Below are 21,711 nucleotides of genomic sequence, written 5' to 3' on the forward strand. Positions count from 1 at the left end.
TCCGGGTTTCCTTGCTGTGTTCAGTGAGAACAAAAGGAAGGTGTGTGTTAACTCCACTTCCATCTGGAACACAAACCTTCCCTATGGTACTAAAAGCTAGAGAACGTGTAAAACATTATTACGTACTTGTACACCCCCCAAAGAGCGTCTGTGTAACTCTGTAGATAAGTGCTTGGAGAAAAGGTCTGCGAGTTCACATACCCAGCTTAACACTCTTTTCCTCTTCGAAGGGGGTGCAGAACTTTGGTGAAGCGGTGGCGGCGGGGTGGGGGGGTGTCTGGAAGAGCCTTCACTTTTGAGACTCTGCTGCTTTTTAAATTATTTTAACAATGCACTATTGCTTTGGTAATTTTCAAAATAGGAAGATGTGAGGGAAACGACAAGGAAAAATTTACAGCTCAACTTAAAGGGTAGATACAGAAAGTATTTTTGCTGATTATGATACATCTTGTGAAACATCGATCTGATGAAAAATCCATTGAGGAGCCAACATGATCATACATTTTCTTCAACCACTGATGTCCTAATCAGATTTCCCACAAAACAGAAATTTTAGCCTGCAGGATGAATTAACTTTATTCACATTTTCCAAGTAATTGCAATATTAAATATAAGCTAAAAGCAATACATAGTTCTTAGAAAATACAACCCCAAATTCTCATCCCCTGAGCTTTGGGATTACAGGTGCCCAGCCTTTGCTCCTTCAGAATGTTAAAGTGAAGTCCGTACTCAAAATAAACATAACGACATGGGGAGACTGTTCTTAAGTACAGTTTTGCTAATTATAAAAGAAATCCAAAAAGAGGCTTCCAGTGTCTTCATGCAGGTGTCCTTTCATCAAAATGGAAATAAGTACTAGAGAAGTAACTTATCTCCATCTCACACTAGTAGGCTTGAAGGGAGCAAATCTGGGCCAATAATCTAGACATGGTTCCTTGCATAGAATTTGGTATTATGCAGATACTTATACTGAATAACTCCCTATTCATTCTGTTGTATGAAACTCCATTTCAAATGCAAACATTTTGAAATGATCGGGTCACATCTTTAGGATCCCTCTTTAAATATTAAAGTAACTTATCACCAGACTATAGTAAGGACCTTATGAGTCAGGCATTAGCATTTTACTATCAAACCAAATACAGAATCCAGATAAATAAACATTAGCACCATTTTTAATTTAGTCCAGGGTAAAACCATCCACGAAACTATTTTTTTACTAAAGCAGTCGACAAGAAAAGTTGTTTTCACGTCTAACATATGCTTTGCCTCTCTCCCTCTTTGCCAATGATACTTTTAAACATTTTAAATACCAAATACTACAGCATTCCATTTTTAAAGTTTACACTCAGTCCAGCATTTCAAGTTAAAAGGAGGAGGGGAAACAGATTTTTTTTAAAACCCCGCCAATAGCACAGATTTGTTTTGGAAGGTGACTTCTAACAATGCACAGACGCCCTTCATGCAATGTAGCTGCAATTCAGTTGGAGTGACCTTGCATACACACCTTTCAAGTTATTAGCAATTTTTATTGAATGAAACAATGACAAAGCGATTATATATATGAAGTGCCATTAATATGTGCCCACTACATCAGGAGCAACTAAGACAACCTACACCCTATTATATGTTTAGTAAACTTTAAAAAATGTATATGTGTGCTTAGAAATGTTATGGCAGTGGAGGGGTCCATATATATACAGAGATATATAGATACATATAAAAAACCAGAAGTACCCAGGCTTCGGATACTCCTGCATAAGAGCAGCCTTCTAGGTTTTAAGAGAAAGAAAAAAGAAAGAACTGGTTCCTATTTACTTCTCATCCACCTTGGTCCAGGAGACTGCTAGCTGTTTTTCAGGATTCTATTACTGTTTTTAATAAAAGTAACATAGCAAACATGTTTATGGTCAACAGTTTTCAATTTAAAGCCAAAATACAAAAGCGTCTATGTAGCAGTTACTTTATTTTATCTTTCTAAGTGTCACTGGAATCTCCAACAGTTTTTAACTTTTCAACATGAAAGGTAATTTTAAAAAACTATCTTCCTGTCTTCCAATGTGTCCCATGAACTAGGAACATGGTTACAAATACGTTAGTTTCTAGAGAGAGAAGGAAAAAGTAAGACCATTGAATTGTTACCACCTAAAAAAACATCCTGGGCTCAAAGGGTAATTCTCACCCCTAAAAAGAAGACACTTTAACCAACTAATGGCTTGGGTGTGGGAAGGGCACTCACAATTAATTCAGATTGATTTTTTTCATGCACATTAAAAGTACTTTAAAAAGGTTGTTCGTTTGTCCTCTACTTAAAAAGGGGGACAACTCGTCACTATTGCCTTCTAGGTTTTATTTCTATCTGGAGTTTTCAGTAGTAAGCACATTAAATCCGAGTCTGTCTCTGAAGGAGAGAGTCTGGCTTGGTCAAAGCCTAGAGGAAGTTGGGTTTCTAAGGCAGCCCATCGGTGGGGGGCCTGAGCCACCCTCAAGGGTAGCTTCCCTAAGATTGTCGGGTGCAACAGGAACGTTTGAGCTTCATGGCTAAAACCAAACATGCAAGAAGTGGTCAGAAAGGAACAGTTTCTACAGGCAGTGACACCATCACTACGCCACAGTAATCTCACCTTCAGGTACTCGCAGTGGTTAAGGACTTTAATATAATTACAGCAGTGTTTACCGGAATTATTAACAAGGTCGTTTGGACCAGCATACAGAACCTCCTGTTAAATATACATCTCAATGATTAGAAGAGCTCTCTATGTAAAAGAATTCACTGCGAAACAATGCAGATGTTTAAAAAGTATTTTTTTTTTAAAGCTCATGATTAAGTGAGTTCTCCAAGCTCAATAGGGTTTTAAGAGGACACTGTGTTAAGACTTTATGTGTGAAGTCTTGAGAGCAGGGGCGCCTGGCTGGCTCATTCAGCAGAGTATGCGACCCCTGCTCAGAGGGTCATGAGTTCAAGTCCCATGCTGGGTGTGAAGCCTACTTAAAAACAAAAGTAAAAACTGACCATAATGCTTCAAAGATACAGAGTAAAAATATCAAGAAAATATTCAAACTCATGTCTAATGGCAAAGTTTATTCACCTGTCTTCAGCTGAGCACCCGGCCTAGGCAGAGGCCTTTTTTCTCTCTTATAGAGAATTTAGCACTCATCCTTCCTGTAGATTCCTGTATCTGCTGGGTAGAAACCAGCGTTTCTCAAAACCATCTTCTACCCCAAGAGTAAATGTACCAGGGAAGGAGAACCCCGTTTACACACTCACATCTGTGCCTTGACACACGCTACTATTCTCCCTCTGCCTGTTCTCTGTAAGGCCTACTGGCTAGGAATCCAGGAGTAACACGTTTTGGCCAAAAGTCTGAGTAACGTACAGCGTCAAAGCTTTGTTATGAATGAGTCTGTAGAGAGAAAGTGCAGAAAGGAGGGGTAAGCCACATCTCTAATTGGTATCTTAATATCTGCCCCCTGTCCCCAATGAGCAGGACAATCTCAACGTAATTACATAAATTTCACATTGTAAGTTCTAAATGTCACTGCCATTATAGATGAGGCGAAAGTCCACAGTAAGTTATGTGTCAAAACACCACAATGCAGTGAGGAACTGATTCCCCGTTATGTGCTCAAAAAAAAAAAAAAAAAAAGTTGCAATAATAATAGAAAAAGTTTCCAAAGAAACTTCAGTACTACCCTAAAGACACAGCATGGCACTTCATTCATTGGAATGCATTCGATCTACTGAGCTATGAAATAAGTGCCTCAATGACAATTTAAAGAGAAAAGAGGACCCTCACCCAACCCAGAGAATTCTTAAATATCACAGTCTACGTGACGTGGGGCCAAAACCAAAACACAAGTAAGTTCTGGTTTCACTGCGCAAGGAGTCAGTATTAGTGCTGAAACACACTTGACGAGCTGCTCTTCCACAAGAAAACTCCACATAAGGAAAATGGGTCTCAAACTGCAAGTTGGAACGATCTTACTGGCTACGGGGTCTGGGAAGGGGTGAGAACAGGAAGGAAATGGGCTCCAGCTAAGCTGGCGGAAATACCGAGTGTGAAGCATCTGTAGCCACTTAAAGGCATTCGGTGTTGGTGTCTGAAAAGATTAAGATGCTTTAAAACAAAACTCTTATAAGAATATCAAATATTTAGGGAATTAGCTTCAGAAATACCCAAATGTCTATGGCTTCAACTGTCGCCCTACTGCTGAGGTAGGTGACCAGGATCCAGCGAAACAGAGCAGTCTTCGGGAAATTCCCTACAGAAAACGCCGGGTCATCGCTGGTTTCTTAAACCTGTGTCTGTTTTCCTCTGATGGTTTTTCTTTTGTTCTGCTGCTTCTTTCTTCCGCTGACGCTTTTTCGAAGAGGCTGTCCCAGCAGCCGTTCCTGCCTTCAGGCCCGTGCTGAGTAGCATCTCATGTACTCCGTCACCCACGGGTTCTCCGAGGGCGGAGGCTTTATCCTCCGGTTCTTCTCCACCTCCACGGAGTGGGCGCGCTGCCTCTGAGTGACCAGTTTCCGTTTTTCCACCTGTCTTCTGTTCTTGGCTCGCAATGCTGACTCATGAATCTAAGTTATTCAAAAATAAACGCCGATTATTTCCACAATAAATGCATAATAACTTACATGGCTTTTGTAACAATTTTCAAGAGTATCTATAACGAAGCTAGGCACAGGTCACCTAAAGCCCGGCAGAGGCAAGCCCGGCCCTGAGTGTGACAGTTTCTCCAGAACGGCCGTCCCCACACCCACTGTCAGCGACCAAGACACTAAAGCCACCAAAAACAGCCACAGGACTGAATTTTAGTTAGAAATGCAAGCAACCAATTTGCAAAGTGCCTCTAGAAAATGGCTCTGGAGGGGCGCCTGGGTGGCTCAGTGGGTTAAGCCGCTGCCTTCGGCTCAGGTCATGATCTCAGGGTCCTGGGATCGAGTCCCGCATCGGGCTCTCTGCTCAGCAGGGAGCCTGCTTCCCTCTCTCTCTCTGCCTGCCTCTCCATCTACTTGTGATTTCTCTCTGTCAAATAAATACATAAAATCTTAAAAAAAGAAAAGAAAAGAAAATGGCTCTGGAAAATTATTGAAAAAGCTTATTAGCATTAAGCCTGGATAAGTATTCCATTAAAGGACTTTAAATGTTTTATGACAACATACTACACACAAAAAAGCAAAAAGTCTCCAGGGATTTTTACCACTTAAAACATTTCATACTACAGAAAAACTCTCTTAAAATTAATCCCAGAGTCTTTTGTTAAAGCACAGCTTCATTGTCTCAAATATCACTCCAGAAAACACCATCTGCTAGGGCTCATGCAGAAGTCTGTTCAGTGTAAATCTGATGATGATATTTCATCAGAATTCAAACTGTTCGTACTTTCTGCTTCTTTTCATTCATTCCTTGCTTTAGGCTGTAGTGGTGGTGTTGACACTAATGTCCATAACTGCTCTGGGGCTCCACGCACCGAGACCTCTTGTGAGACACGTTCTCAGGACCAAGAGGATGACGAAGGCTCCAAGCAGCAGGGGGCACCCGGTACAGACAAGCAGGGGAAACATGAGCATCCACACTGAATGCAAAGGGCAAAAGGGAGTCTACAGTAGATGCCAAGAACTACAGGAGATGCCAACCAACAAAAGAAAACAAAGGAGTCAAGGAACACCAGTTATCAAAGCCAAAGGAACTGGAAACCTCTCAAGAGGCCCATGGCAAATCTAGGGGCTGCCGCCAGCCAGGTCGTTCTCCTCCTCCCTTGACCTACTGGCCCCCCAGGAGCCTGAAAACCCTGACCCCAGCCACTTCTTCCCCTGCCTCCATATTGGTAAACCTTCCAGATCCCAGCTAACCCCCAGCAAAACCCCTCAATCCCCAGGAAGCTCACACCCAGAGTTCTGTTTGCCAACCAGATGCCCGGGTCTGGACTCTCCTTGGCCCCCCGCCATCCCTGAAGACCTACCGTGACCCCAAAGCATCGCAGTAAACAAAGGACATGCTCACGGCACAGACCCCACCTCCCACCTTCCCAGGAAAGGCAGGGAGGCTGGGTGCATGGGACCCACCTCATGGACCGGAGCGGACGCACAGACATTGTGAGTTTTCTGGCTTCCTGTATCCGTCTGCTTTTCTCCCCACCCGTAAAGGGCAAACGGATGCTTGTTCTCTTTTATTTTACTCGATGATCTTTGAGGACTTTTGACTGCTTTCCTATTTCCTCTGGCAAATAAGGCACTTGGTTGCTGTCGAGGTTCAGTACTGTTAGGTAACTTCTCAGTCTCTTTTGTTCTGATCTCTTGTTCAGGTTTTTCTTTGAGATCTTTCACTGGTGGGGCTTTTGGAAAGAAGGAGATAAAACAAAATGAAAATGCTTTCAAACCATGGTTCTACGTAATTACTTTAAACATTTGGGTTGTAAAGTTCAGAATGCTTAATTCAGTAACTTGTTCACTTATAGCTCAATTCATAATTTCCTGGAAAGCAGAAATACGGAAACAAGTTAGTATCATACTTTTCAGTCTATTCTGTTTTAAAATCAACAACAAATACATCACTATTGAACCAAGCCTATTCAAAAGCAACAACTGTTATGTGTATTCTTTTTTTTAAAAAAAGATTTATCTATTTATTTTAGAGGGAGGGGGACAGGTGAGGGGAGAGGGAGAATCCCAAGCAGGCAGAGCCCGAAAGAGGGCTGGAACTCATGACCTGAGCCAAAATCAAGAGTTGGGCGCTCAACCCACTGAGCCACCCAGGAGCCCCTGTGACTCATATTCTGAGGTTAAGCATCTTTTTTTTTTTTTTAATTTTTTTTTTTAAAGATTTTATTTATTTATTTGACAGACAGATCACAAGTAGGCAGAGAGGCAGAGAGAGAGAGAGGAGGACGCAGGCTCCCCGCTGAGCAGAGAGCCCAATGCGGGACTCGATCCTGGGACCCCGAGATCATGACCTGAGCCGAAGGCAGCGGCTTAACCCACTGAGCCACCCAGGCACCCCTGAGGTTAAGCATCTTAATTAAATATTAACAGCTAGAAAGCACCACAGCCTAACAGCTTTCTCCACAACCCCAAAGTAGGTCCAGTCGTCAATGTCTTGCTTCAGAGAAAGATCTGGATTTGTGGTAATCACCCAGCGGCCGCAAAAGGTTAGTTTTTAAATTACTCAACTAGAGTTCCAGGATTCCATTTCTTCCTGAGGCACCACGATTATGGAAAGCTCCTGATGGCATTTACACACTCAATTTCATGTCTTTCTGCTGTTCCATGACTATGGAAAGCTCCCTAGGACTCTTACCTGCTCCTTGTAAGAGCCAGCTGGTGACATCAGTCACAATAGGGAGTGGTTTCCATAGTTACTGGTGCTCAGCTCCACATTCCCAGTGTGAAGAACTGGACAGAAGGGCTCCCCCAACGCTTGTGACAGAAATGACCACATGAATCAGAACCCATGGTCTACACTGTCCTAAATTCTGTCAGAGGAGCTGGAGGAACTCTGAAGGAAAATCGGACTGCCCTGCTTGAAGTCAACACCAGACATTAAGGATACGCTCTAAAACATACGCACTTCCCTAACATGAGTTTCATTATTTTTTTATAAACCTTTTATCTTTTATAAAAGTTACACGGCTTTGTTTAAACCCTTTGCAAGCGCATGTTTCATTTCAGCCCAGATTTATATTATTTGTTTTTATGGACATAAAACTTGTCTATAGCATTATATAAAGTTTGGGTGTACAACATCATAATTTGGTATTTGTATTACACTGCAAAGTGATCACCACTGTAAGCCTAGTTACTGTCCATCACTGAGCGACTGACTTCCTTCACCCATTCCGCCCTCCCCCAGCTCCCTCTGGGAAGCGCCCATTTGTTCTTTGTGTCTATGAGTCTGTTTTTGTTCTGTTTGTTGATTTGTCTTGCTTTTTAGATTGTACATATAGCTGAGGTCATATGGAATTTGTCTCTCTTAGTCTGACTTGTTTCACTGAGTACGAAACCCTTTAGAGACACCCATGTTGTTGCAAATGGGAGATTTCCTACTTCCTTGTGGCTACTCTAAGCAGTAGTCCATCGTGTGTATTTATACGCCTTCCGTCCTTTATCCACTCATCCATCAGTGGCCACTTAGGTTGTCTCTGTATCTTGGCTACAGTTAAGTCATGCTGTGATAAACACGGGGTGCCTTTGTCTTTTCCAATGAGTGTTTTTGTAGTCTTCAGATAAAACCCCAGAAGTGGAATTGCTGGATCATGGTTAATTCTAGTCCTACTTTTGGGAGGAATCTCCATATTGTTTTCCACAGTGGCTGAACCAACTTCTATTCCTACCAAGGGTGAGAAGGCTTCTTTTCTCATCCTTGCAATCCCTTTTATTTCTGATCTTTTTGGTAACAGCAATTCTAGCAGGTGTGAGGTGTTATCTACAATTAGATATCACAGTCACATCCCTATCATAACACCCTATCACCATATCATAACCACAAATGGTTTTGACTTGCATTTCCCCGATAATTACTGATGTTTAACATCTTTTCATTTGCCTTTTGGCCATCTGTATATTTTCTTTGGAAGAATGTCTGTTCGGATCCTCTGCACATTTTTTTTTAATTTGGGTCATTTTGGTTTTTTTTGTTCTTGTTGAGTTGGGGGAGTTCCGTATATGTTTTGGATATTTAACTCCTTATGGGATATGTCATTTGCAAGTATCTTCTCCCATTCAATAGGTTGCCTTTTTATTTCGTTGATGGTTTCCCTCGCTGTGCAGAAGCTTTTCAGCTTGATGTAGTCCCACTTGTTTATTTTTGCTTTTGTTTCCCTTGCCTTTGGAATCAGGTCCAAAAAACACATTGTGAAGACTGACGTCAAGGAGCTTAGCGCCTGTGTTTTGTTCCAGGAATTTTATGGATTCAGGTCTTTAATCCGCTTGAGTTAATGTTAATGTCTGCTGTAAGACTGTGATCTAATTTCATTCTTTTGAATAGGCGCTCCTTATGCATCTGGGGCATCATTTCGCTTACCCTGGCTGTTTAAAGATCTCTAAGGTCTTAAGGATACCCCTCGCTTTATATGTCCCAGAGTTTGTCTCCAGGTGATGAGTTTATAGGTTGCTATTTCAAACCCTCGCCACTGCTTTAGGACATACTCTTGTCCCTTAATATTTTTAGCTGTGATTCTTTTCTTGCTTCTGTCCATGGTCCCTTTAGAGTGAGCTCCTGAATAGGAAGTCCAGATCCTGTGGCACAAGTGTAAGAAGCCTCGATGGGTCACTGCCATTTCGGTCTTCAGCAATGACAACTACCTTGACTCTACCAGACTGTTTCATTTATTACTACACATTTTAAGAAATAGATCATGCACTGACCCACTGTGCCACATCTTTAAACACAGGCGTAAGCTGTTTGCGGATAAGGTGGGACACCCGTCTTCCATCTTACCATGAGAACCTAAATCCATTCATCATCGCTCAAACATTCCTGAGTCACGTGTCCTCACCTTGTTCTCTCCTCTTTTCTGGAAGAGTGGGAGAGGAGACCATCAAGACCAAGACAAAGGAAAATAGAAAGGGGGAGACGAAGGTTTGTGCAATCACAGGACTGAGAGAGAGGGAAAACAACCCAAATCATCATTGTTCAATTCCCTTCCTTCTCTTCCTGTCCCACTCTGTATGTGTCCAACCCAGGTCTGCCGGAGCAGCCAACCCAGAGAAGGTCACAATGATGTAGTTCAAAGAATAAGCCAGCCTGGAAGAAAACAGAAAAGAGAATCTCAGCAAGGGGGAATGTCTTGTTCAAACGCCTGGGAAAGAAGAGGAAGTCTAAATAGTTCAAAATGACAGGCACACGGAACATCTGTGGAGCAGATAGCACTGAGTTTCTATGCCAAACTCAGGAGTAAGGCCTCTACCGTCGTGGAGGATGAGCGAGAGGTGAAGGTGAAGACCAGGAGTCATGGTGGAGGTGGGAGGCAAAGAAGGACCAGAGGGACCCACCGAGCCCAGCAGGTGCAGACTCTCAGGCACTTATGAACTACACACGGATTGGATCAGCAGGGAGGTGGGGCCAAAGCCATTCCAGAGCGGCCAGCTCAGCAGCACCGGGTAAGGTGGACCCGGACGCGGCACAGCACTGGGGACAAAGAGGAGGCTACAGCTACCACAGGTGTTTGGAGTGGAGGGTCAGGCTAATGAACCTCTGATAAAAGGCCAAGGAAAGGATACTCGCCTCAGACGTGAAAGGCTTCTGGAACGAGGAAGCAGGCAGCAGCTGGACACTGACTCTGGGGCCCAGGAGAGAAGGCGGTGAGTGGGCAGGTGGGAGCTGGTGTTCGTGTGTGGAACAGGTCACCCCGGAAGCAGCGCAGGCAGAGAAGGGGAGAGTGGAGTCAGGCCCGTGGGACCATTATGTAAGCAGCAGCCAGGCAGAGGAGGGAACCCCCGAAGGGCAAGAAAGAACTGCTAGAAAAGAAGAAAAACTAACCAGGTGAGCAAAGAAGGGAAGCGCTTCGGTAAAGGAGATAGCAGTTAACAGGGCCAAATGTGACCGGGCGTGGGGGTCAGTAGGATGAGGAGGAAGAGACTTAGCATCTGGCAACCAAGCTGTCCCACAGCTCACGGAGGGAACATGGGGTCAGGGAACAGACCACAGCAAGTGAAGAGAGTGGATACCTCAGCTCTGGCAACCGTGGACCCCAGGACCAACTCTCCCCAGCATGGAGTGCTCAAAACGCAGAGCGTCCGCAGCATCCAGCACCAGGAACTCAACTGTCCTCGAAGACCTGAGGCCCCAAGTTATCCCTGCAAGTGATCTGTCAAGCCTAAGTACGAGCAACCAGCAAACAGAGAGCAGGCACACAAGGAGTTATCACTGGCAGACGATAAAATAACAGCATTCACCCTCCGCAGAACTTCCAGAAAAAGACAAACTGCAGGCCCTCCGCAGCAGCAGGAGACAGAGACGGAAACTGCAGAAGCCACGGGGCTGACCACTAGAATATTAATATTTACAAAACTCCAAGCAGTGTCTGGCCGAAGAGAACCGTGTGTGAATCTGGGATTCAGAGTCCTATTCAAAGGAAGGAGGCTCGGAATAAAGCCTCCAGACCAAAAACAAACAAACAAACAAACACACAAAAACAGTATTCTGGACATTATATCACAGCACAGCCCCGTTTCTCAGTAACCAACAGAAGATTCAAACAAAAGTAAACTCAGTCTTGTTTTAGGACTGTGCTCTCCAATACCTAACCACATGTGGCTATTAAGGATAAGTTTAAGTGAATTAAAATAAAGGTAACCATTCAGTTCCCCAGATCTGCTAGTCTGAGTTCAAGTGCTCAGTAAGCGCATGTGGCCAGTGACGACCGTGCTGGGTGATACAAAGAATATATCCACCGTCGTAGTAACACTCTGATTTTTTTTTAAGTATTTGAACAACAGAATTAATACATTCAACCTAATGGATACATGCACAACACTGCAGCCAATAACTACAGGATATAGAATCTGCAATAATATAAATGCTTGATGTTTACAAGAATGGACATATCTAAGGCTAGAAACCAAATTTTTAATTAATTAATTAATTAGTTAGTTAATTAATTTGAGGGAGAGAGTGAGAGCATGAGCAGGGGGAAGCGCAGAGGGAGAAGCAGACGCCACGTGGAGCAGGGAGCCCAACCTGGGGCTCAATCCCAGGACCCCGGGACTACATCCTGAGCTGAAAGCAGATACTTAACCAAATGAGCCACCAGGAGCCCCTATAAGCCAACTCTTAATATATTTACAAAACTGAAACCACACAGAATGTATCCTCCAACTATAGTGTAATTAAACTTGATAAGATAAAAAGAAAAAACTTAAAAAATCTCTAGTTTTGAAATTTAAAAACATTTCTAAATAGTGCACAGATCAAAACAAATCATATAGCCACACAAAAATGGGAATATACTCAATGTCATATTTAAAAACGGTTAAAATTGGAAATTGTGCTAGGTATATTTTATTACAATTTTTAACAATTAAAAAAAAAAAAGTAGTGGTGAGATAAGTCCTGCCTTCCTTAATCCTGATCTTATCAGAAATGCTTCTAGGGGCCCCGGATGGCTTCGCTCGAGGAAGCATCCACCTCTTGATTTCAGCTCAGGTCATGATCTCAGGGTGGGGAGATGGAGCCCCACGTCAGACTCTGAGCTCAGTGTGGAGTCTGCTTGAGATTCTCTCTCTCCCTCTATCCCTCCGCCTGTGGTGCACATGCGCGTGTGCTCGTTCTGTCAATAAATAAATAAATAAATAGTCTTAAAAAAGAAAGAAAAAGAGAAATGCTTCTAAAGTTTCTTCACCAAGCATAATGTTTGTAGATTTTTGGTATATGGGTTTTCTTTCTTTTCTTTAAAGACATATATATACATATTTTTTTCATTCATTCATTATTTATTTAGTGTGAGCAGGGGTGGCGGGGTAAAGGGAGAAAGAGAATCCCGGCAGAGTCCATGCTGAGTGAGGGGTCCCACATGGGGCTCGATCTCACCACCCTGAGATCATGACTTGAGCTGAAATCAAGATACAGATGCTGTATCTTGACTGAACAACACAGCTGCCCCTAGTTTACTTTTTTTTTTAAAAGATAAATATGTTTCCTTATGTTTGTCTTATACATATATGTTGATTTTTATTAATTTTTCATGTATTTTAAAAATCATAATATTTTGCTTAAGTAATAAAAAACAAAACTTGTGTCTTTCTCCTGCAGCGAGTTAAGATTTATCATACTCAACTGATGGTGTAGTTAAAGCAGTAATCAGATGGAAATTGAAAGCCTTTAATCAATATAGCCAAAGAGAAAGGCAGGGGGAAAAACAATGTCAATAATAAGCACCCATCTTAAAAAGTTAGAAAAATAGGGATGCCTGAGTGGCTCAGACGGTCGAGCGGCTGCCTTCAGCTCGGGTCATGATCCCGGGGTCCTGGGATCGAATCCCAAATTGAGCTTCTTTCTCAGCAGGGAGCCTGCTTCTTTCTCTGCCTCTGCCTGCCTCTCTGCCTACTTGTGATCTCTCTCTCTCTCTGGCAAATAAATAAATAAATCTCAAAAAAAAAAGTTAGACAAAAAATAAACAAATAAAATAAAAAAAAAAATAAACAAAGAAAATTAGAGGGGGTGCCTGGGTGGCTCAGTGGGTTAAGCATTTGACTCTTGGTTTCGGCTCCAGTCATGGAGGGTTCTGGGATCCAGCCCTGTGTCAGTCTCTGAGCTCAGTACAGAGTCTGCTTGTCCCTCTCCCTCCCCCGCTTGCATATGCATTCTCTCTCTCTCTCAAATAAATAAAATCTTCAAAAAAAAGAAAATTAGAGTAAGGGAAAAAAGATCATAGATTACTAAAAACATATAATAAAGAAAATCCACATAGCCAAGAGTTAGTTTAGGAAAAAAACTAACAGAATTCACAAGTTTCTGGCAAGAATGATCAAGAAAGAGAGAAAAAAGTAAATAATAAACATAAGTAAAAATATAGCAAATGGAAAAAAAAATACAGCAAATAGAGTTTAGGTTAAATACGCACCAATGAAATGTGCGCAGAGCCCTTCATCCCAAAAGCCAACTAGAGTGAAGGAAAAAAGGCATAACTCACAGCACAAAAAGCAAGGGAGGCGATGACATCAGGTGTTGATAAAATTTTGGAAGCTGGAAAGTAGAGGAAGATGTAAAAGGGACCTCGCAGGGTTGAGTAGGATGAATCCTAGCTCCCTGCGGAAGAAAGCCCCACAGGACACAAACTGAACCCCAAAAGGAACTGGAAAATGAAGCAGAAGGTCCAGCATTAATCAGTGCCCTAGCCCGTGTGCTCTTCTGACAACATAATATGAATGCACCTTTTGAGAACTGGGCTGGGAGATGCTTCTAGAACCCCCATGAATCTGGGCAGACTTTGGTAAGCAAAGAATGCGGTGAAGAGGTGCTACATGGCTCCAGGTGGTAAGGCATAAAGGGCAATCCAGCATCTGCCCTGCTGTCTCTCAGGAACACATGCCCTTGGAGGCCGGCCAGCACGTAAGGAGGAAGGCCGGGCACACGAAGATGTCACATGCGAGGGTCCCAGCAGGCAGCCCGCAGCCCTGGCACCGTCCAGCCGAGGCTGCAGGCAGCATAGAGTGGAAACAAGGCACACGCCTGTGCCCAGGCCAAACTCCACCCACAGAAACCACGAGCAATAACCAATGAGTACTGGAATCTTAAGCAACTAGTTTTCAGGCTAATTCTGTGATGTAGCTGTAGATACCTCCTGCATAGCCTTTCCTCAAGTCTATTAGCCAGGTGATGGCCCCTCTCCCAGCCCAGAAGGCATACGGGTTACTCTCCAGAGGGAGAAAGAGAGGGTACAGGAAAAGTAAGGGGTGACAACTGCCTGAAAATAGGTTCATGTGGTAAAGAACAAGGCCCCTGCTCCCTTTCCCCAACTCTGTTCCCAGAATGCTGACAGCCAGGCTTGTACCCCTCCAGGCAGGAGATTGGGGGCCTGCTGTTTGGGAAGTGAACACAAGAAAAATGGGTGTATACTATGCTTGAAGTCCTCAGAGAAACAGCTGGTCCTCATCCAATTAGTCAACAAGCACCCCCACATAGAGAGCTCCTGAAAAGCTCTCCAAGCCTCACTCCTACATGCGAGCGGACAGGCTGAGAACAAACATGTGAGTCCATCCTCTAAAAAGAAAAAGATCAAAATATACAGAAAAGACTGGGAAATACAAGGAAGCTCTCAAAGGATATTTATGGCTTTTTCTTTTTTGAGTGAAAAGAAATCCAAGAAAAACAGGATGCCATTTTTTAATTTTTAATTTTTAAAAAATAACACTTGGGACAAAAAAAAATGTAATCTCTTCAAAATTTAAGACTAGAAAGGGAGATTTAAAAATTTCAGTATAAAGTTTGGAAGATAAAATTGATGAGTTCTCCAAGAAAACAGAATCCAAAATTCCAGTGTCAGAGAAGTTTTAAATAAAAATGTTAGAGATTTGATTCAGGAGTTACACCATCCAACTAAAAATAATCATGGAAAGAAAAAATGAATAGACCACAGGAAATTATTTTAAGTGGTACTAGAAAATATTACTGAACTATAAGAAATATTCCAGACTAAAGAGACCCACCAAGTTGTCAGCGCAATGAATGATAAAAGACACACATATATGGGGCATCCGGCTGGCTGAGTTGGCAGAGCATGCGACTCTTGACCTCAGGGTCATGAGTTCAAGCCCCACATCTGGTGTAGAGCTAACATTAAAAAAAAAAAAAAAAAGACATACACATAGAATTTTAGAACATGTAGGGTATAGGATAAGGAGAATCTCTTAGAAACACCCTCCTAATCCCCTCCACCCCCACAAAAAGAGGTCACATACACAGGGTGTCAGAGAGGCATGGTACTTCTAAAAAACAAGACCAAAAACTAGGATCCAATATAAAAATGCCTTAAAATACTGAAATTTGTAATCTAGAGTTCTCTCTTTTGCAAAATATCAATCCAGCTTTTGGATATAGTAAAGGCATTTTCAGTCATGCAAGGTCACAAAAGTATTCTCAGGATTTACAGAGGATGTGTTACACCAAAAGGAAGGGATTGGCCACACAAAGGAACTCTTGAGATTTATAAGACCGGGCTCAGATAAAGGAGGTAAACAAAAGGAAGACTCAGGCAAACAGTGAAGAAAAGCCCCAGACCGATAGCTGTGTCAGATCTGGGCAGCATAAATAAGAACAGGAGGATGAGGTTCAAAAAAAAGGTCTCCGAGGAAAAAACTGAATGAATTGAACACCTCATGTGTCTAGCATAGGACAAGTTTTAAAGTACAACCAGACTATTTCAAGCTGAATTAATGATGGGAATATAAAATATATATAAACAAACAGAAAAAAAATGAAGCAATGATTAACTTCAGGAAAAACATAAACGAAAAGAAAATGTAGTCAGAATATACTACACGCTCACCAGTAAATACCATTTTACCCAGCCACAATAATTCAAACAGAATTGTGCTTAAACAGTCATACAGTCATATAGAGCTTAAATAGTGCTTAAATAGTCGTATAGTTAATACTGTGGGACAAGTGGGTGCTGCTGTATATATATCGGGGGGTGGGGGGGCATAGCGAAGATCTTAAGCTAAATCATCTCCCATGATGGGAAGTCATTATACAACATTTAAAATAAAAAAGCCAACAGGTAAGTCTAGATGAGAAGAAGGTGGCCAAAGCTGAAAAGAGTTGGAACGTGCACCCTAGCAAGCAAGGGATATGGGAAATCGGTCAGAATTATTTTTTTCATTTTAAGTGTATTTTTAAAAATTATGCATATGTATAACTTTGCTAAAAAACAAATTTAATTTAAGAAATAGGACTATGAAAAAAGGAATTAGAGACAGTCCAGGCCACTCTTCAAGGCATGCTTCAAAGCATTCCATAGTAACACTCCACTGCCACCTACCCCGCACAAAGAACATCCTGACAGCTTTTTAGCACCCTCTCTTAAATCAGGACGAGAAGCCAACGGTCATTAGACATTTGAGAAAACTAACATGAAATACAGGTTTATAAACAAAAAGAATAAAAAATGGGGAGAAGTGGGGAACCAGAGACTAGGCTATAGAAATCCAAGAAGAAAACAAAAAACTTCTAGTAATATCCTCACCAAGGTAATAGAAGATACTGTATGCATGAATCAAGAACAGAATACTATTTCTTAAAAAGGAATAAAAAGAGAAAGAGGGGTGTAGGAGAGGGAAAGAGAGGGGGAAGAAGGTAAATCCAGAAATCAAAATTAATTATATTTAAAAATAAATAGGATGCCAGTAATTAAAAAGAAATATAATAGCAGAGCTGGGAAGATACAATTGAGACTATCACCCAGAAGAATAGAAGAAAAAGACATATGAAAATAGGGGGTAGGATGCATATTAGAAAAGGAAGGAATAAATTCATGAAGTCTAACATCCAGCTAAGACGTTTGGAAGGAAAGGAACAGCAACAGAAATAGAAATGAAAAAACAACTCAAGAAAACTTATCAAAATTACAAAGCAGGAGTTTCACTGTGAGGACTCACCCAGAACACTGGAGGAAAACAGACATAGACCAAGGAAAAAATTCCAAATAAAAGGACAAAGAGAAGACCCTAAACACTTCCTGACGGTGGGGACAGGTAATCAAGAATCAGGAAGACATAGGATTGTAACAGCAGTATCACGAGTTACAACACAACAGAGCGATGTCTCCAGATTTTTGAGAGACAATATTTCCAACCTGAACTCCAAGCTCAGCCACAAACTCACCAAATCATGAGGGCAGGATAAAGCTATCTTTCGACATGCAAGGTCTTAGGAAATTCATGTCTCACATACCCTTTTTCACGAAGCTACTAGAAGACAAGCTCCAACAGGAGGGGTAAACCAAGAAGGAAAATGATGTGAGGGCCACACTAGGGCTCCTACCCGAGAGGGAAACCAAGGAGTCTGTGGGGTGGTGGCCAAGGGCCCTCCCAACATGGGACCAGGCAGGGCAGCAGGTAGCAAGAGCAGCAACCAGGCCAGATGGAAGTAGGTCAGAGGCCCTGGCAGGAATGTCTTAAGATGTCGAGAGTGAGAGCAAACCCGATGTGCTGGTTGTATTGTAAGAGAAAAAGGAGTCATGGCAAACAATACAGGACAGCTTTGAACAACATTTCCCAGGCACCACATTGTAGATACTGACTGTAACCTAACCAACTCCGGGCTGACTATATTGCAGAAGGTATGGGGAGGGGCCTTGTGTATGGGTTAGGAGAGGGGCGAAAAGAACGAAAGCCAGATAGATAATGCTAAAAACTGGGGAAGAAAATTAAGAAGTGTCAATACCATCAATAACAAACAACAATTGCTTATTTATTGTTATTTACAAGGAACACTCTCCATGTTACTTGGAGAAACAGATACCAGCACCAAAAGAAAAACCAAAGGAGTTGGAAGTGGAGCCCTAAGGAATGGGCAACTGGTCTGTGTGTGGCTGGGGAGCTGCTGCATCTCTGTAATAAGCCATACAGAACTGTAGGATTCATGTGTACATCTGGCTTCAATAAAAAAAAGAACCAAATGTTTACGTTCTATAGGAATTCAAGAATGCTCATCCTTGTAGTATGTAAAACCATCCACTGGAAAACAAGGATTTTGCAGTCGGGACTGCAGCAAACATCCTTCCTTCTGCCCAACACCTGAACCAGAAATATTAGCAGAGAAGAAATGACTGACCTTAACCACTGGTTGGAGTCAGTGTCTCTAGGGAAACCAAAATAATCCTGAATTCAGGCAAACACGGTACCATCTAGACCACAATGCCATCTGAAAGCTGCATTTCTATACCCACAGAAATAACTGACACCTCTTTCAGGAACAATGAAGGGGAATGGCCAGAAGGAGAAAAGCACATGGTCTGATTCAGTACATCTCACATCTTGGTCTGTGGATCAGTGCCACAGGAATCAATCAGAAGGCCTTTTCCCCTACCCTCCCCCCACCCCAACCCCCCCCACCTTCTGTTATTCAAATTTCCACCAGCGATTGCTGTAACTAGGACTCCGGCTTCCAGGTATTCATAAATCTCTGGTAATCGACAAGGAACACGAAGACGGAGAGGCTGCTCTGCAGCAGATGTTGCTGAGAATAACTTAAGATGACGGAAGGAGAGCTCGGTCGCCTGGCTCTCCGACTCAAAGATGACATCTCCTCTCCTCCTGAGCCTCTTGCAGAGAGACCACTACAAACTGCAGACCTGGTTAATTACCACTTACCATGCCATAAGCAAACAAAAATAAAGCCACTGATCATTTGGCCTGCGTTTCCATTTCTTCATCTATAAAACGTAAAAAATTATGCTCCCACCAGTTAGAACTATTTTGAACGTCAAACGAGACCATACATATTCTAAGATTAGTGACTGGAGGCTTAAGAAGCTCTCGGTTATTCTAATTGCAGGAGCCTCTTAAAGTCGAGTGGGGGGGCACCTGGGTGGCTCAGTGGGTTGGGCCTCTGCTTTTGGCTCAGGTATGATCTCAGGGTCCTGGGATGAGCCCCACATTGGGCTCTGATCAGCGGGGACCCTGCTCCCCGCCCCCCCTTTCTCTGCCTGCCTGTCTCTGTCTACTTGTGATCTCTGTCAAACAAAATCTTTAAAATCGAGGGACCGGGGCGCCTGGGTGGCTCAGTGGGTTAAGCCGCTGCCTTCGGCTCAGGTCATGATCTCAGAGTCCTGGGATCAAGTCCCGAATCGGGCTCTCTGCTCAGCAGGGAGCCTGCTTCCCTCTCTCTCTCTCTCTCTCTCTCTCTCTGCCTGCCTCTCTGCCTACTTGTGATTTCTCTCTGTCAAATAAATAAATAAAATCTTAAAATCGAGGGACCCAGGATGGGGGTGGAGAGGGAGAGGCATCTGGCCAACGTTAGAAGGCAGAAGGAAGGAACCACTCGTAGCTCCAGGCTGTATCCCGCCTGAGGCATTTAATTCGGCGCTGGGCACCAGCGACCATCCTCCTGGCCTCTCATGCTGAGACCGCAGCTCGGCGACCGTCTGGCCAGGAGACAAGGAGCAGGGCCCTGGGAAGCAAGACACCCAGCACCCATGAGCCTTGCTCCAGCGGCTGCTCCAGCCCTCCACGGCGGCAGCCTTCAGAGAAGGATGCGCGCTTGGGCTCCGTGCGCGGGCAAGGAGCGGAGAGCACCTAGCCCTCACGAGGAATTTTCTCCCACCAACCAGGAGTTACGCAACAGCCTGCGTAAACAAATTCAAAATATTCTTTAGAGACAACGCAGCGGGTCAGGGAGTTAACACAGCAAACAGCGGCCCCATTCATAAGACTGAAAGCCTGGCTCCGTGATTCTTAACCTCTCCCGGGGTAGGTCCTCTTTGAGAATCCGGTGAAAGCTGGGCTCCTCTGCGAAAAAAAATGGGCGCTTAGATATAAATAGATGGGATTTCAGAGCGCAGTGAAGCAACCACGGCCCTCGGTGAAGACACGGAGTTCAGCAGCGCTTCAGCTGAATTCCTGTAACTGGCTCAACCCGGAGCCATCCTATTATGGAAATAAAGGGTGGGAGGGCAAGGGCTGGGCTGACAGCATCCTTATTTTGTCAAGGGACATGAATTCTTCATCTACTAGGAAAAAAAAAGGGGGGGGGTTGCCCGGAGCGCAGCGAGACCCGGAGCGGGGCAGCCCTACGCAGGCCCTACGCAGGCCCCTCGCAGCCCCCTCCCGGCCCGGTACCTGGCAGAGCCGCCGCTGCCGCCTCGTCCGCGCCCTCCGCGTCCCGGGCCTCCTCGGCCTCCGCCGCCTCCGCGCCCCGCTCCTCCGCCGGCCCGCGCGCCCGCCGTTCCGGTCCCTCCCGCGCCGCGGGCTCCGCGGGCGGCGAGGCGGGGGCGCCCTGGGGTGCGGGGCCCCCGGCTCCCGACGACGACGCGGACGACGCGGAGTCGTCCGAGGCTCCGGCCGGGCCCCAGTCGTCCCAGAGCCAGGGCGCGTGCGCCTGCTCCAGCAGCCGGCGGCCCAGGCGGTAGTGCAGCAGCTCGCGGTAGCACGGCCCGTACTCGTCCCAGCGCGGCTCCCGGTAGCGCTTCATGTACTCGCTCTTCACCCCGCTCCCCGGGGCCATGGTGCCCGCCGCCGGCTGGAGTGCGCGCCGCCGCCGCCGCCGCCTACGGAACCGGGAACACGACACAGAGGCCCGGCCCGCCCCTCCCGCCGGCCCGGCCCGCCGCGACGTTTAAACCCGGAGCCCCGCCCGCACGGGGCGGGACGCGGGCGGGGGCGGCGGTGAGGGGGCGGAGGGAGCGGGCGGCCGGCCCCGGGAAGGGGCGGGCCCCGGGAGGACCCGGCAGGTGGCGTCGCGTCCTGTGACCCTGTCCGGAGAGCCCCGGCAGGGCACGGGGCGGGAGGAGCGGGCTGGGGGACAGGGGCCACCTCGGGGGACGGCTCGGGAGGTGGGACGCCAGAGGCTGCGGGCTAGGAGGACAGGGCCGCGGGAGGCCGGGGCCCGGCGGGCGCAGGAGCGAGGCCAAGCAGGGGCGGGACTAGGGGGTCCCCGAGGCGCCCTCCCAGCTTACCTCCTGGGTGCAGCGCCGGGCTGGCCTGCGTCTCCCTTCCCGTCCTCCGCGCGCCGCGCGCTGCAGCTCCCAGCCACCCGGTCTCCCCGGCGCTTTCCTCCCGAGCAAGATGTCGCCGACTGCACGGCGGCCCGCGTCCCTGCGGCTGGCGGCAGGCGAAGGCGCCGCCTCAGTCCCCGGGAGCAGACACCTCCCCCGCGCGCTCCCGGTCCCGGCCCCCGCCCCGCTGCTTGGGGGCGGCTGCTTCAGTGCCTAGCGCGAGGCGCGGGAACGCAGCGCCTCCGGCAGCCCCGGGCTGCATGGGCCCCCGGCCCCCGCCCACCTGCCCGAGGCACCCGCGCGCCCATGTCCCCAGACGCCGCAGTCCCAGGCGCCCGCTGCCTCAGGAGGCCTCGGTTAGGGGGTGGAGTTGCTGCCCTGTCGCGGGAGCGGTGCGTCCCCTCCCAAGACCCTGTGCGCTCCCTCCTGACGCACCTGCGCCCCTCGCCTTTCCCAGAAACGAGCCCACGCGTTGGCTCTCGGCTTCCCTCCTGTGTTCACGGCACCTGTTGCTCTGGCTTTCACCTCTTTTTACGTTTTAGTACAATTCCTTTCTGGTCG

At 45.6% G+C, this 21,711-nt stretch overlaps 1 protein-coding gene across 1 annotated transcript; it reads right to left on the reverse strand.

Annotated features, from left to right (window-relative positions):
- Positions 1-550: 550 nt before the first annotated feature.
- Positions 551-20,660, reverse strand: LOC122900535 (centriole, cilia and spindle associated protein). The gene is made up of 3 exons (XM_044239284.1): positions 20,276-20,660; positions 6,065-6,333; positions 551-4,576 (listed from the first exon to the last, which is right to left on the reverse strand). The coding sequence occupies exons 1-3, from the start codon at positions 20,658-20,660 to the stop codon at positions 4,400-4,402; spliced, it is 831 nt and encodes a 276-aa protein (XP_044095219.1). The 3' UTR covers positions 551-4,399.
- Between the last annotated feature and the right edge of the window lie 1,051 nt (positions 20,661-21,711).

The sequence above is a fragment of the Neovison vison genome, chromosome 2, assembly GCF_020171115.1.
Source record: "Neovison vison isolate M4711 chromosome 2, ASM_NN_V1, whole genome shotgun sequence".
Lineage (NCBI taxonomy): Eukaryota > Metazoa > Chordata > Mammalia > Carnivora > Mustelidae > Neogale > Neogale vison.

Coding starts and splice junctions, on each gene's coding strand:
- LOC122900535 (XM_044239284.1), bottom strand. CDS start 20,660: ATGGCCCCGGGGAGCGGGGTGAAGAGCGAGTACATGAAGCGCTACCGG. Junction 6,334..20,275: donor GGCAGCGGCGGCTCTGCCAG/GTACCGGGCCGG, acceptor TCTTTCCAAAAG/CCCCACCAGTGAAAGATCTC. Junction 4,577..6,064: donor CGTCCGCTCCGGTCCATGAG/GTGGGTCCCATG, acceptor TGAATAACTTAG/ATTCATGAGTCAGCATTGCG.